This window comes from Thunnus thynnus, chromosome 20 (assembly GCF_963924715.1).
Source record: "Thunnus thynnus chromosome 20, fThuThy2.1, whole genome shotgun sequence".
Taxonomy (NCBI): domain Eukaryota; kingdom Metazoa; phylum Chordata; class Actinopteri; order Scombriformes; family Scombridae; genus Thunnus; species Thunnus thynnus.
In genome coordinates, this window is record NC_089536.1 from 7,062,086 (window position 1) to 7,078,424 (window position 16,339).

Consider the following 16,339-nt stretch of genomic DNA (forward strand, 5'->3'; position numbering starts at 1 on the left):
AAATCCACAGTGGGATTCAAGTTGGTGCCAGCTCCTCTGTGTGTGTGACTGGCTCTTAGAGGTGAGTTATGATAACCAATGGTGGGGGTCATTTATCCAAACGGTACTATCAATTCACACCGGGGTGTGAATTTGTCTTCCCATCTTGCTGGCTCTTGTAGCTTGAAGGATCAAAGGTGGTTTGGGTCAGTGGTCTGGTTTGGTGACCATGCAGGAGATGGGGAGGGGAGGGAGGTTCCTTATCTGATCCTTTCTGTTTGCAGGAGGTCGTTTAATGGTCTGGTCAGTGAGGAGTTTGGGACTCTCCCTTATATATTATTGGCCAGCATTCCTGGGGGGTTGAAGAAAGAGCTGGTCTGTCGCTTGAGGTTTGTGCTGTCTGCCTTCAAAACATGCAGGGGCTTTACCCTACACATTATACATCCATTATAAGGTCAAGCATTACAAGCAAAGTGTTGACATGGACTTAAATCAGAAATAGTCTGGTAGTAATGAAATTTTGAGTTTGTATGAAAATATGATGCTTTACAACTCTTGTATTAGGCATTACATACTACTTTGAGTCAACAGGGGGCGCCATAGTACAATTAAAGATTTTATCTGTAGTGATTTTAATAAATTTCTGAATTTTGGGGTTGTCAGTAAACACTGTCTTTCCCCTATATTTCATATTTCTGTCTATCTAAGTGATTTCTGAGATTAAATTAGTCACTTTATACTGTATTGAACAATAAAATTGACAATATAAATGCAAGAACATAAGCACCATATCTGCTGATAATCAACAGAAATGCAAGGGCAGTTTTCTGATAGTTACATCTATTCCCGTACAGCCCACACAAAATGTTAAGCAGAAACAAGAAAACTTAAAGATCCCCTTTAGAGATGTTTTAGGGCATATAAAAATCCTCAGCTTATCATAATAAATTGTGTCTGACATGTTTTTTCCATGAACAAAAGTTAAATTACCTTGTTAAAAATCTTCAAAATAACCCAATGCAAATATGTTTCATTTCAAAAGTTTAACTGTTTGACACAAAATGTCTCCTACTTCACTGAAAAGTTCATTCTCAGTGTATGTGCACTGCAGGCTTTAATATCACACTTGTGGAACTTGTCTACTGGCCTTCGATTGGCTCCAAACTAGTTGTGATGTCACTAATCATATTGTACACCCCTTTGACTCAGATTTGAGGTGAGCATAGAGAAACTTCCCCCCTTCAGCAGATGTAAAAACAGCCTTGTAGTGTTAAACTCTGCACATAGCATTCCTAGCATTCACAGAGTCCAACTCTGAATGGCCATGCAGTTGTTTTTTTAAAATGAAGTATAAAGAAATGAGGATAAATTATGCTGAACAACAAACATTTATATCATTGGTGCCCAACATAGGGAGGAGGGACCCTCTAGAAATCCCAAGATTAATCTGGGGGTATGAGATGGAAGGGATTTTTTTGTTTGTTTAGATATTTCGATATTGTTAAGACCCTGGACAGAGATGTTGATACATACTGTCTGCAATTTTGTTGAGATTGTGTATTTCAATATTCAATTCTGGAGTACATTGCTTGTATGAATGCATTCAGTCTGGTCATAAGATGATAAAGAAATTTGTGTCATTAAATCTTTCTGACACAAATTTGTGTATATATTTGCTTTTTTCTTGTGAAATGCTTTTACCTCTTCGGGCTCTGTGTCAGGAGAATAGCAAGAGATGGACCCAAACGCAGGAATGCAATGTAAAACTGAAGAATAGCACTTTATTCACGATAATGCAGGCAAAGCAGAACCAAACTGGACAAACCTAAACAAGACAGAAGTAAGCATGACAGAACAAAGGATCCAACAAGACTGAACTGAAAACGAGGACTTAAATACAAACTGAACTAATGAAACAACAAGGAACAGGTGGCAAGACACAAAGGCAGGCTGGGAGCTGACTGGCTGGTTGAAGACGCAGGCAGCAGGGCAGGGTGAACGAGACTGATGCAGGGCAGGTGTGGAGGGAAGTGTGGCGAGAAAAGCAGGCTGGGGACACAGGAGGAAAAACTAAGAGCAAACAGAAACCCAAAAACCCAGAAAACACAATGAAACCAAAAACCCAGAAAACACAATGAGATAGAAAATGGTGCTTGCAGGGATATATATGTATAGCAAGGCTGTAAGCACAGTCAGAGTAGTTAAACATAAGCATTTGCATTCTCCTATACTATAAAAAACAGATTAAAGCCAAATAACAAAAGCAAAATGATGCAGTTCTTCTCACATGGCACACAGAGGCTGTAAATGCAAATTATTCAAATCTACAGAAACAAATGTTAACAAACTCATTTTGTGTTGAGGATAAGTTAGAGAGCCCAGCCATTGAACAAACGCCTGTCAGTCTCTGGATAAGAGCGCCTGCTAAATGCCCTGAATGTAAATACAGAAGACGTGAAATAAACTGCCTGGTGTATAAATTGCTGCATCTTAGACACCTAACTAGTTGTGTCAAACTCCTCAGTCACATTTCAGTGTGAAAGCAATCCTTAATTTCAACTTCAAGGACCTACTGCCACTCAGTCCAGTTCAACAAACAGGGAAAAAGTCCAAGGGTATCTGGTGGACTGGTGGAGGGACATAGGGCCAGACTGGGACACTGAGAAAATCCTTCAATTGAAACAATCAAAGAAGGAAAAATGTCTACAACTCATGTTCATTCTGAGGCCATACCTTGTAGTGAGGGGTCACAGGGGTCTAAGACAAAAAGGTTGGCAACCATTGACTTACTATAGGCCTATATTATAAAACAATAATTTAGGCCTAACCATTAATTACCAGTTTAATACCCTACATCAGTATTCATTGGAGAATGCCCTGAACAAGGCTCTTGGAGGGTTATTTTTGCTTTGTTGTTTCTGTGTATATCAACTTTTATGTTTTGAGTATGTGTAAACAAATAAACTCAAAACCTAATCAATTTAGGTTTGTTTTCAATGCATGGGACAGAAATAATATTTACTGAATCATACTGTAGACTGCATAGTATTAATAGCATAATTTAGCCTAAAATGTAATAGCCTTTTTTGATTCATATATCTTATAGGCTTTTGAAAAAACACACACACACATGCTACAAACCACAAATTGAAAATACAATAAAGCTACCATAGAAATAAAACACAATCAATACATGCTGATTACTTTTCACACACTTGTGACGTACGGGTCAAATATAATAGGCTACTAATCTGTAAAATTAAAAGGTGAAGGAGAATCCCCCTTCAATAAGTTTCCTGGTTCTCATGTACAAGCAGCCACATTCTGCTGAAAACAAGCTGAAATGTCACTGATCAGTTGAATGAATGAGCGTCACTGCACAGGCCGCAGTCACACACTGACTTTCATTTTCTCTTTGTGGGAACTTCCCATTTACTGCACTGAGTGGACACATTGTAATCACGCTTGTAATTTTATTAATGAATGATTATTTTTTTAGTCCACACAGAACTTATGATGCAATTCCAACAATTATCTCTTTTTAATACATTTTTCATCTCATTGACCAACGTGCAGGCTGAAAGACAGGTGATGATGTCATCAAAGACAATGCCTGAAATCTGAAAAATACAAAAACTATAAACTATAAACTATAAACACTATAAACTAAAGAAATTAAATGTTTAAATAAATGTTCAAATATCCTAAAACCTTTATCAGTGACAGGGATTACAGTCAAGGAGAAATAATTTTGGGTGTCCACAAATCTCTAGGCCTATTATTTGTAACATTGATTTTACTATTAGTGTTATTATATTTCATTGTATTTTATCATTTTATTATATTATTCTATTCATTGTTGAGTTTTTATTGTATTTTTTCATTTTATGTAGAACACTTTGTAACTTAAGAAGTGCTATTTAAATAAAAGTATTATTATCATTATTATTATTATTAGTTGCCCTTGAAAAATCACAATAATATTCCTATAATAATCCCATAATTTCCAAAATGGAATACTGAGTTATTCCAACGTTATCATTAGTGAACTGTGTTTGATTTTATGTTTTTTAGGTATTCTATAACATGCATTGTCTTTGGTATTACTATATAGCAGTTTAGTCCTTTTTAATACATACCAGGTGTGATATTTTAACTTTACAGTGATATTTACTTATTGTGGGATAAATCTTTCATACTGATGTGAATTCAATTCTGAAATGTGAAAGCCACACAAAGTGTTTCCCACAGGTGTTTAGAAAATGAAAAAAGTGCGCACTGATATAAATGAGGCTCTGCAGGTCTGCTCAAACAGATCACCAGGACTCATCTGAATTTGCTCCACACAAAAGCAATTTACACCTTTTTAAAAATGATGAACAGGATTTTCTTTGCTTGTCTGCTCCTCAGTCTGTACAGCGCAGGATCCTCGCTGAGCTGCAGATGGTTGGGTCATAAATTCAGACAGCACACTGAAAACTCTTTGGAGCTACTGGATACGATGGTAAGTGTGCTTTTTAAAATGTTGTTTACAGTGATTTAGTTATCTTAATGGACTCACTTTACTTAATTTTCTATACTTTAACACATGATTTGTTTGTGTGTGATGCAGGCTAATAATTCTACCAACACCACTGAGGATGCTGAACTGGAAGTGGCCTTCCCTCATGATCTGTACACTCAGGCGTCCAAAGCATCAGTAAGTCATCCTCAACTTTTAACCACTGCAATTGTAGATGCAAAATATAATATACTGTATGACTTGTTTATTGTCTTTAGTAATCTGTGATTGATCGTCTTCTTCTTCTTCTTCCAGGTTGGGGAGCGTCTTGGTTTCATTGTGCAGATTCTGGAGCAGACGGCTGCCTTGTTTGAGGAGGCTCATAACTCTACATCATGGGAGGAGAAGACAGTGGAGGACTTTCTCAATGTTGTCACCCAGCAGGCTGATGGTCTGCGCTCCTGTGTAAGTCTCAGAAATGTGGAGGAACATAGTCTCACTTGTTCTCACATTAAAAGATTGATGATTGATTTTTGCAGCATGTTCAATACTACAAGTAACAATCCTGCTTGAAAAAACCTACTTAAGTAAAAGTACAGTTCACTAGTTTTGTCTAACTGTTCCCAACCTAGGGGTCGGGCCCCTCCAAAGGGTCATAGGATAAATCTGAGGGGTTGTGAGATGATTAATGGGAGAGGAAAGAAGAAAAAACAAGATACACTTATACACAAATCTGTCTTCAGTTTTTGGACTTTTTCTCTAATCTTTGATTTTTGCTGAAATACTGGATCATTTGAACATTTATTGAAATTAAACAATAACAAGATCGGAGAGAAAAATCACTATTTGATGGAGCTCATAGACATCTTAAATGTGACCCAGACTACACACTGCTTTTTGTAAGACAGGTTAAAAACTATTTTCTTAAATCATTTGACTTTTTATTCATTTAGAATGGGAGCAACAGCCACAAGAAGAACAAGAAGCTGCAGATGTATTTCAAGAGACTCTCAGGCCATATCCTTGGACGAATGGTAAGTCTACACTATCTATCTATCTATCTATCTATCTATCTATCTATCTATCTATCTATCTATCTATCTATGTTTTAATAATAATATTCTTCTGTCTGTAGGGTCACAGTGCTGAAGCCTGGGAGCTGATCAGGAGGGAAATTAAAATCCATCTATTCAGAGCCGACCAGCTGGCTTCATCTCTACTCACCACCAACTGAAACCTGTCTGTTATCTGCTTGTCAGATTAAGAATATCTTAATTTATTTGCTAATCTATTTATTTATTTATATATTTATAGCTTATTTATTATGTTTACTTCTGTATTCATTGATTAGTCAAATAGTTAATATTCTACACATCAGTTATATCAAGATGTTCAACTCGTTTATCTTGCATGCAATGCATTTCAGAAAATAGATTTTCTTGACATGGTTACCTGTAATAACCAATAAAAAATAAGGCTTTCTCCAGCAAATGGAAATGTTTTTATTGTTTTCATTCCTATTACATACACAAAAGGCACACAGATGTTTTACAGAGCAAACAACAGGAACATGTAGGTCCTTCTTCTATGATAAAACCTCTCAAAAAGTTTTATGATGAGCATGTTCTTACACCTACTATGAATACAATATAATATAGACATTACATTTTCAAGTCAGAGAAGTCATTATAAAATCACACACAATACAATTTATATAAAATCCTCTTGAAGCACCAAAACGTCAGCTGAGTTTTAAGCTGTCGAGTCTGAATTGTGTTGTCGAGTGGTTCATTTACACTTCAGTGGACTTCAGATCACATCAGATTAATTCAATGCAGTGTTACTGAATAGCGTAAAATCAACAGCACTAGCTTATAGGAAGCATTGTAGAGCAGTGGTTCTCAACCTTTCTGGTGTCAAGGACCCCCAGATTGATACATATCAGGCTGCGGACCCATATTTGACAAGATGTAGTTTCAGGGATCCCCATCTGATAAGATTTAGTCATTCCATAACTGTCTATACTGTATATTGGCAGATTAATAGTGAAGAGTGTGAAACCTATTAACAGAATAGTCATTCTTATACATTCATTCACTGGGCTAATTTCTAGTCAATGAAATAATAGTGAAATTAAAATATTCAACATTTTTCTGGAACCCCCCTGAAACCCCCTCAAGGACCCCTGGGGGTCCCTGGACCCCAGGTTGAGAGCTGCTTCTGTAGATTATGTATGCAGATTTATAAACAAAGCAGAAAATGATATATCCAAATCTGAGCAGGAGCATTAAAGACTCAAACTATTATTTTAACTGTACAACTTATAAGTGAGAAGGCTGTCGACGTGGTGAGGTGAAAAGTAGTCAAATTTTGTCAGCCTCACTCCCATGGGGCCTCACCTCCTTCAGCCTGGGTGTACACAGACAGTTCCTCATACAGACCTCCTCCACACGTCTCAATCGCCAGGCCCTAAAGACAGAAATAAATCTATTTTAGTCATGTTACATATATATGTGAGTCCCATATGGGAATTGACAAATTCCACTCTCAAAATTTAAGATCATGTGATGAAAAGCTATAAAATAGTTAAAGTGCAGCTACTGACTAACATCAGTACTGCTTTTATTTGCATCAATGCTTCAGGCATGACAGATAAAGATAAAGATGTGGAGTTGGTTAATACAGAAAAATGGTTACTGTAAAGATCATGAATATTAATAAACTCTTTTGCTTATTATCTGTTGCTTTAGCAGCACCAGTCCGAGTTCATACACTGGAGTCACAAAGACAACCATTGTTTTCTCTAAAAGATTAAAGGATAGGTTCACAATTTTGTGGCCAAAATCCACAGTGTGGATTTAAAAGTCCCTGTGAAGCTTATATGAGGCTTCAGCAGTCTGAGTTAGTCATATCAAGTGGATATCTGACACATTTACAGTCTTTTTAGCATCAAATTCCCTCTTTGTGTTTCCGCGGACAGTGTTTCCCTGTTGAGCTGCAGTGGAAGAAAAGTAACAAAAAGAGGAACTTTGGCACTATAAAGACTGTAACGTTGAAAGATATCTACTTGATTTGACTCATTTGGACGCTGACGCTTCATATTAGCTTCAGATAAACCTTTTTGTACATTTTTGCTCAGAAGGAGGACTGAGGATTTTGTCCCCCATCACTTACATTTTAAGTGCATTATGAAGGGATCTTCTAATGGTCAGTATGAACAGGAGGAATGATTATGGCAAGAAAAACCTGTTTCGATGTTCATTTGGACTCCTGACTATTGTTTTAAGAAAGACTTTGAAAAACTGTGAGCCCCTTTAACCGGCTTTAACACTTACTTACTCAAAGACTCCTCGAAACATCTGGATGAAAAAATATTACGTCCGTTGCACGATAAAAAAAAGATTTTTAACCTATTTTCCAAGTTGCAATTCTGTTTCCTAATCAGGAAGCAGGCAGGCTGCCATTTTTGTTTACAGACGCAAAAACAGCCTTTTTTTTAAAAACTGGAATCCCCAAAGACTTCAGAAGAGCAGTAAATGATTTTAAACAATCTTCTTGGTATTTCAAACATGGCTGGTTAATTATCTTTAAGATCAATGGTTTTGACTTGAATGTAGAGATGCATTAAAGTGTCTATCTCAGCACATCAAATGCAAGTTGATTTGGATCCAACTTTCCTGTTGCATATAATCAATCTGTCATTTAAAGAACATGAAAGGCCAGATTAACCTTCTGTTGTTGGGCCTTTGACCCCCACTATACATGGTAGAACTTAACAGCTGAAATGATTAGATGATTAAACAGTTAATTAATCAATTGACACAAAAATTAATTGTCAACAATTTTGATAATAGATTAATAGTTTATGTCTTTTTTTTTCCACTGATAGCAGCTTCTTAAAGGTGAATATTTGCTAGTTTTCCATGAAACATCTTTTGGACAGACAAGTAATTTGAATTTGTAAATTTGGGGGAATAATGCATTTCTCACTGTTTTCTGGCATTTTATACACTGAACTATCAATAGAGTATTAAACAAAATAATTGACAGACTTATTGATAAAGAGCCCAATATAAACTAAAACAATGAATGTCTTAAAATTAGACTTTGACACAGACTCCATGGATGGAGAATGGGGGACCTGTCATAGTTGATACTGTACTTCAGTGCTGCAGATTAAACCTGAGGCTTTTGGGGCCCCTGGGGGTCCGGAGTTGGTAATCCAGATTTTGGTAGAAGGCTTGACAAGTGCAATGCCTTGTTATCAGGTGTCCCTAATGCCTCTCAGTCAGTAACAGCTTGTACAGAATGCTACTGTCAGAGTTTTAATAGAAACAAAGAGATGAGATCAAGTCGCTGTTCTGGTCTCACGGTACAATTTTAGTAAGATCCTCATTCTGTGCATGTTATTCTGTTTATGAACTCGCCCTTGACTATATGGTTGACATGCTGCAGCGATATGTCCTCGGCAGACTGCTCAGATCCATGAACTCTCTGCTGCAGACTGTTCCAAACAGTCAGGCAAAGAGCTTCAGTAAAGCTACTGTCTGCAGTTTCTGACCCAAACTCTATTTTTACTTATTTTTTATGTAGAGGCTATCACTACTATATTTATATTTTAAACTAACTTTTACCTTTTACTTTATGTAAAGTATGTTATGTCCACATATTTATGTTATCTGCTTTCTCTTGATAAATGTTCTGTTGTTTTCTTCTACGGTAAAGTAAAGTAGAGCTGCAATGATTAGTCGATTAATCGATTAGTTACAGAAAATTAACTGGCAACTATTTTGATAATCAATTAATCATTTTGAGAAAGACAAAATGTGTTCCAGTTTCTTAAATGTGAATATTTTCTGGTTGCTTTAATCTTCTATGATAGTAAACTGAATATCTTTGGGTTGTGCACTGTTGGTCAGGACAAAACAACATTTTAGTTTGCATCTTGGGCTTTGAGACACTACGAACAACATTTTTCACCATTTCTTTGACATTTAATAGATCAAACAACTAGTTACAGCCCTACTGTAAAGCACTCTGAGCTACATTTTTTTGCGTGACAGGTGCTACATAAAGATTCCTCTATTAGCAAACTAGAGGTTCCTTAACACAACCTACTGTAAAGGCTCCTATTGACAGAGGAAGACACAGTTGTGGCTACAAGCTCAGTGGAGCAAGGAGTGTGTGCATGTGTGTGTGTGTGTGTGTGTGTGTGTGTGTGTGTGTCTTGCTCTGTCTTGCACGTTTTTTTTTTTTCTTCTTCTTCTTAAAAACACAGCTGCGATGTGTGTTCACTGTAACATGTAAACGACCACCGTGACAGAAGGAAATTACCTTATCTTTGATGAATGCTAATGTAAAACAGAGACAGTAGAACAAACCTCATAGATATGATCAGTTTCGGGCTCCTCATATATGCTGTCCTTCTCTTTGAGCTGTTTAGAAAGAGAAAGAAGAAATGAAAAAGAGAAAAATAAGAATGCAGTTAAAGAGTTTGGGTTAGCTATTGATAAACATTGTACAAAATATACCAAAAATTAACAAATAAACACTAAAAAATATCTGACTGTCAGTGGAAGTAGCTTTTTAAAATAATTATGCATCTACATACATATACAATCATATCAAAACTTCTTGTTGCCATGGAAACCAGGACTGCATCAATACTTTCATGAAGGTTGGTGCTTCAGGTGTCAAAATGACTTACTCAGGAACTTCATACATGGACTTAAAATTGGGTGTTATGTTTTTTTCAGCTTGAGCAGCTTCTGCAACCTTTAAGTAGTTTCAAATTCAGCAATTTACACTCATAAAATGGCTGGTAGTTTAGCACTTAATGCTACTAAGTATTCAGATCCTTTACTTAGCCTAAGTAAGTAAAGGTAAGTAAGTAAAAGTCATGCAAGAAGGATCCTGCTTAAGTAAAAATACGCAAGTATTATGAGCTTGATGTAGTTAAAGTATTGCAGTAAAAGTAGTGGTTTGGTGACTGATATATTATTATATATGACATCATTAGATTATTAATACTGAAGCATCAGTTTGTAAGCAGCATGTTACTGTTGTAGCTGCTGGAGGTGGAGCTAGTTTCAACTACTTTATATACAGTTAACTAGTTTAGTCCAGTGGTTCCCAGCCTAGGGGTTGGGCCCCTCCAAAGGGTCACCAGATAAATCTGAGGGGTCGTGAGATGATTAATGGGAGAGGAAAGAAGAAAAAACAAAGTTCTGATACACAAATCTGTTTTCAGTTTTTGGACTTTTTCTATAATCTTTGATTTTTGCTGAAATATTGGATCATTTGAACATTTATTGAAATGAAACCATGTGAGAAGTTTAGAGGGAAAAATCACTATTTGGTGGAGCTGTTAACTAATAGACATCTTAAATGTGACCCCGACTACACACGGCTATTAATAAGACGTCAAAAACCAAAAAGGTTGGAAACCACTGGTTTCATCTTTAACAATGTGTTGTATTTTAAAAGCTTGTTATATTATCCATTGTGTCAAATCTTCATCAGAAAAGTAACTAAAGCTGTCAAATAAATGTAGTGGAGTAGAAAGTACAATATTTCCCTCTGAAATGTAGTGGAGTGGAAGTATAAAGTAGCATCAAATGGAAATACTCGAGTATAGTACAAGTACCTCAAAATTGTACCTAAGAACAATAATTGAGTAAATGAACTCAGTTACTTTCTGCCATTGCTTCAATTTAGTGTATACTAGACTTTTCTAAATGTCGGTAAAAACGTGCTGCGCTTTGATTAAGCTTTTTATTTTATTAATAGGCCGTGCTTTGTAGTATCTTAGCAAATTAATGCAGCATGTAGCACAAAGACGGGCACAGCAAGCTACAGTTGCTGTCAGTTTGTCAGATTTGTGGATGTACCGACAAATAACCAACTTGGGCAGTATGGTCGTAGTTTTAATGCAGTAAAGAGTTAAAACTAGTGCTGCATGTGCTATATAAACAATTTGATGACTGATTAATCACTTTTGCTGGTTCCAGCTTTGAGAATGTGAAGATATGGTGCTTTTCTGTGTTTTATGAAACTGTAAATTTAATATCTTTGGGCTTTGGACAGTTGGTCAGACAATACAAACACTCTGAAGACATCACCTTGGACTATGGAAAAGATTAATTGATTCAATAGAAATATCATTGGGTTTTTTTTCTAGTGTTTTGTGTTTTGCGTCTTGTTTCTCACCAGACTGTGTTTGCGTAGAAGTACAGCAGCAATACACACAGCCAGCAGTAGGCCCTGGAAGACCATGAGACCATCCTTCATCTTGCTTCTGTACAGAGCCTCACGAAGGTTCACGTTTCCTGTGAGAAGAGAGATGTGTGTGTTTTGAACAACTGGACAGACCATAATAGATTAAATAATGAATTATGTTGCTGTAGATCTGAAAGTCTGGCTAAGACATGTTGTCACAGCAACTTACTGACAACTTGCAGTCCAGTCCCAGGTCCCGTTATATTGTTTATCCTGCAGAAGTACACTCCACTGTCTTCAGTGTTCAAATCCATGAGTTGAAGACAGCTTTTTACGCCTGTACGAAGCTCAGCCCTGGGTCCTTGCGTAATCTGTTTTTCTTCTTTTCCATCCACATTGGTCTTGTACCACTGCACCTCACCTTGCAGCCTTGAATAGTTCTCACAGTATATATACACAGTTTGCCTGGTTTTCACACCATAGAACCGGGGTATCTGGGTGAGCACTTGGGCTTCATTCAGGGCCACTGAACAGACAAAAAAAAAAGGTTGAGGGACATTGTGACACAGTTATAATGGCAGTTACTATAAATCTCTCTAGACAAAGAGTATACTGGCAGTATGCTTCCAATATGGTGCTGGCTTCACGTTTAATGCCAAGAAGAGTAATGTAATAAGTGGATGTAAATAAATTAGAGAATGATTATTTCTGGAGTTCTACTTAAGCAAAGATGTAGTAATAAGAAATATTAACAGTGATAAGATAATACATCTTAGTCATCGTTCTACTGAAGAAAGATATATACAGTATATCGACAATGTTTTAAATTATATGTTCGAGGTAACTGATGCTCAACTAATGTCTTTGTGTTTTGGGCTTACCTTATGTCCCTACTGCTCACCTATGGTGTAGGTATAAATAAAGCAGTATGCAGAGAGTTACTATTGCTCACAATGATGCTATGAGGATGCTACTTGTAGTCATAAAGGCTGCAACTAATGATTTTTTTCATTTTTGATTAACATGCCAAATGCCAATTATTTTTTTCATCAACTGATTCATCGTCAAGTCTCTAAAATGTAAGAAAAAGGTTGCAAGAGTCCAAGTTTCTCTTCGCATTGCTTGTTTTGTCTGACCAGCAGTCTATATTTCAAATATATTGAATTTACAATGACATAAAACAGAGAAAAGCAGCAAGTATTCAAAGTGGGAAACCTGGAACCAGTGAATGTTTGGCTTTTAAACAATTAATCAACTAATTTGATGTCAGTCGACATCTAGTGCTGAGGAATGAGAGAAGAGAAAATTATGAGACAAGTATTTTTATAATCAAACAGTCATTTAAGGAATTTATCAAGTAAAAAAAGAGACAAATATTCACCGGCTTCCAGCTTCTTGAATGTGAGGATTTGCTGCTTTTTCTCTGTTTATTATAAGTTGCACATTGAATACCTTTTGGGTAATGATTGCTGGTCTGTTGGTGGGACAAAACAGTTATGTGAAGATATCATATTAGACTCTTGGATATTGTTTCACTATTTTATAGATTATACGAGACAATAACTTGTGTTGGGTTTTTTGTTTTTACAATTTTGTACATTTTATAGACTAAATAATTAATGATTTAAAAATCATCAACACATTAAGTGACAATGAAAGTAATAATTTGTTGCAGCCCTAGGAGGATGATGCTAATTGATGCGTTGGTTGACCCGTCCTGTAACTACATGAGGTATACATTAGCGTTGTGGGTATTTGGTTGTTGACGTCTTCACCTGTGTTGTAAACAGGTGATTTTCAGGTGGTGGTTTGTTTTTAATGTTTGCAACACGTTAGTATCAGTTGTTGTCTTGTTTTACCTCTATCATCTTTCCCTAAAACGCACTACAAGTCTAACATAAAGTTGATCAGATAACTGAACGGAATAAGTCGATGATCGCTTATATGTTGTATATAAAAAATAACCAAGAAGACATCGGTTCATCAACATGACAATAATATTATACACTGTTTGTCTCAGAAAACAACTTCCTCTTTCCCCCAGATGGCCAGGAAGTAATGGTGCTGTAGAGTCGAAAATAACATGCAAAACACTTCTATGCAGTGAAGTTGTGGTCAAACAGACAAAAAATATGATAGTTTGTGATATGTCTGCATAAACCATTGTGAAATGTTAATGTGACTAACTATATTGCTGTAGTAACATTCAGGATTTTACTAATGTTAATATTTAGCACCAAGACTGTTTTAGCATCATTTTCAGTCACTTATTAAATCGATCGTATTGCGAGAGTTTACACTTACCTGACAGATAGATCAGTGCAAGCCCGCAGTATCTAGCAAGCAACCAGCGCATGATGACATGCAAAGAAAAATATTCCAAACTCTGTGCGTCCAAATCTCTCTACAGTCATGAAAACGCTGCGAACAAGGAGAAGAAGTGTCTGCACCAGTGGGTGTGCTGTCTGTTACTACACATGCTTTCATGTCAGGCAAATGAGGGGAAGAGCACCGTAACGTCAAACCAAAATACCTTCTCACAACCCACATTTAACATTAAAAACCCATCCAACTTTATTCTCCTTGTTTTTTTTGTTTTTTTTTAGACAGATGAAACAATGTTGTGAAAATTAGAAGGGTTCGTGAGAGATGCTGCAGGACATAACAAACATCTATATATATGGTCTATATATATATATCTGGTCTAGAGCTGTGTATCGTTTGATATTTTCGATATTAGTGCCAATGCAATACCTGAGTTTCAGTATTAATACCAGAACAACACTTTTCTGATACCTTTAAAACATAAACATGGGTCACAAAACTTTTTATCCATTAAACAAAAGAAGCCAGAAGAAGATCTAAAATGTTAATTGTTTCCTACACAAGCAGCCATACAGGAACTGTGCCTTAATAAAATACTGTAAAATTGGCAAAAAAAAATGTATATTTAAATCAGAAACTATCTGATCAAAGAAAAGTAAACAAGGTTACAAATCTGACCAGACATTACATGTCAGATTTTGCTGTCAAGGTCCAAATACCGGGTCCAAATTCATTGCCTGGGACACATTTTGGTCTGTGCCAAAAAAGTAATAAGGTTTGGTACTCTGCCTGTATCAGTGAATGATAAGAAAGGTATTATTATGCTTGCAGTTACAGACTGTGCATGTGCAAAAGGAGGAAAGGTGAATTAGTCACAGTGTACACAAAAAAGCAATATATGACTACACACATTAACGGCAACAGATAACACATTACACAAAGATTCATTCAGCAACTCAGATTCAAAAATCTGAGTTGCTGAATGAATCTGAGTTGAATCTGCTGTAGAGACGAAGTAGCTCATAGTTTTTGTTATTGATTGAAGTAATAATTTGCTTTTTTATTGTTTTGGGTCTGAATAAGGATGGAAAAGTGCTTTGTTATATGATTCCATGCACATACTGATGATATAAGATATTTTTAAGATCTTTTTTTAGAACTGTGACGATTAATATCATCATTTATATAATTGTAAACTGAATATCTTTGAGTTTTTGGACTGTGGTCAGACAAATCAAGATATTTGATCACGACATCTTGGGGTCTAGGAAACTGTGATGGACATTTTTTCACTATTTATTTATTGTTTACTTTATAGACCAAACAATTATCAATTAACTGGTTAATAACTAATAATCAGTAGATTAGAGCTGCGATGATTCGTTGATTAATTGGTAAGTTAGCCAACTATTAAATTAATCAGCAACTATTTTGATGATCCATTCATCATTTTAAGTCATTTTTTAAAGAAAAAAATGTCCAAATTCTCTGATTCCAGCTTCTTAAATATGAATATTTTATGGTTTCTTTAGTCTTCTACGACAGTAATCTGAATATTTTTGGGTTGTGGACAAAACAAGACGTTTGAGGACATCTTCTTGGACTCTGGGAAACACTGATCAACATTTTTCACCATTTTCTGACATTTTATTGACCAAACAACTAATCAATTCATCAAGAAAATAATGGACAGATGAATCGATAATGAAAATAATAATTTGTTGCAGACCTACAGTAGATAAACCCACTATGAAAATATTTGTGGGTTGCAAACTCATTTTAATTTGTCTTTGTTGTGATGGTATCTGTGGTTAATGTTGGTGTTGATCCCAAAGTCAAGTATTTAGTAAGCAATCAGCAAGCAGATACTGTGACGTGTGGTTTAATAGTGTAAGATGCAGAGAAAAGTCCACAAGCAGGATATGAGCTGGTGTTTTGTCTAACTCGAGAGCTTGTACGTGTATGTGTGGACGGAACCTGGAAGTGGCTTACTAGATCGTGCGTGTTTGAATGTAAAGAAATACTTTTCGTCAACATGGGTGTTTGTGCAAAAGGCCTACAATCATTTGCTTTGGACACCTCTATTTGTCTTTCAAGTGAAAAGGGAGATTGTTTTGATCCAGGAACATCTAGAAAAGTGTCACTACATGACAAAGCCCCCAAATCTGCCCAGTCCATTGGTCTGGATTTTTTTGTCTCAATATTAGCATCTTCTCTGCAGAATCCATGCTGTAAGTTTCCTCTGTGACCTTTTTTTTTTTTTTTTTTTAAATGCAACTGTATTCAGTCAAAAGTGAACTTCTTGTAGTTAGGTCA

General features: G+C 36.0%; 2 protein-coding genes across 2 annotated transcripts; one reads left to right on the forward strand and one right to left on the reverse strand.

The window, feature by feature from the left end:
- Positions 1–4,349: 4,349 nt before the first annotated feature.
- LOC137171947 (interferon a3-like) lies at positions 4,350–5,714 on the forward strand. Its single transcript, XM_067576157.1, has 5 exons — positions 4,350–4,483; positions 4,592–4,678; positions 4,796–4,945; positions 5,434–5,514; positions 5,616–5,714. The coding sequence occupies exons 1-5, from the start codon at positions 4,352–4,354 to the stop codon at positions 5,712–5,714; spliced, it is 549 nt and encodes a 182-aa protein (XP_067432258.1). The 5' UTR covers positions 4,350–4,351.
- Positions 5,715–5,958: 244 nt separating this feature from the next.
- cd79b (CD79b molecule, immunoglobulin-associated beta) lies at positions 5,959–14,174 on the reverse strand. The gene is made up of 5 exons (XM_067576517.1): positions 14,003–14,174; positions 11,928–12,224; positions 11,690–11,808; positions 9,862–9,915; positions 5,959–6,949 (listed from the first exon to the last, which is right to left on the reverse strand). The coding sequence occupies exons 1-5, from the start codon at positions 14,052–14,054 to the stop codon at positions 6,860–6,862; spliced, it is 612 nt and encodes a 203-aa protein (XP_067432618.1). The 5' UTR covers positions 14,055–14,174; the 3' UTR covers positions 5,959–6,859.
- Between the last annotated feature and the right edge of the window lie 2,165 nt (positions 14,175–16,339).

What these genes read in the sequence shown, in the direction of transcription:
- LOC137171947 (XM_067576157.1), top strand. Translation starts at nt 4,352, where the DNA reads ATGATGAACAGGATTTTCTTTGCTTGTCTGCTCCTCAGTCTGTACAGC. An exon ending in TGGAGCTACTGGATACGATG is followed by an intron (nt 4,484 to 4,591) that starts GTAAGTGTGCTT and finishes TGTGTGATGCAG; the next exon opens with GCTAATAATTCTACCAACAC. An exon ending in CTGATGGTCTGCGCTCCTGT is followed by an intron (nt 4,946 to 5,433) that starts GTAAGTCTCAGA and finishes TTATTCATTTAG; the next exon opens with AATGGGAGCAACAGCCACAA.
- cd79b (XM_067576517.1), bottom strand. Translation starts at nt 14,054, where the DNA reads ATGCGCTGGTTGCTTGCTAGATACTGCGGGCTTGCACTGATCTATCTG. An exon ending in TGCACTGATCTATCTGTCAG is followed by an intron (nt 12,225 to 14,002) that starts GTAAGTGTAAAC and finishes TTGTCTGTTCAG; the next exon opens with TGGCCCTGAATGAAGCCCAA. An exon ending in TTCTACGCAAACACAGTCTG is followed by an intron (nt 9,916 to 11,689) that starts GTGAGAAACAAG and finishes CTTTCTAAACAG; the next exon opens with CTCAAAGAGAAGGACAGCAT.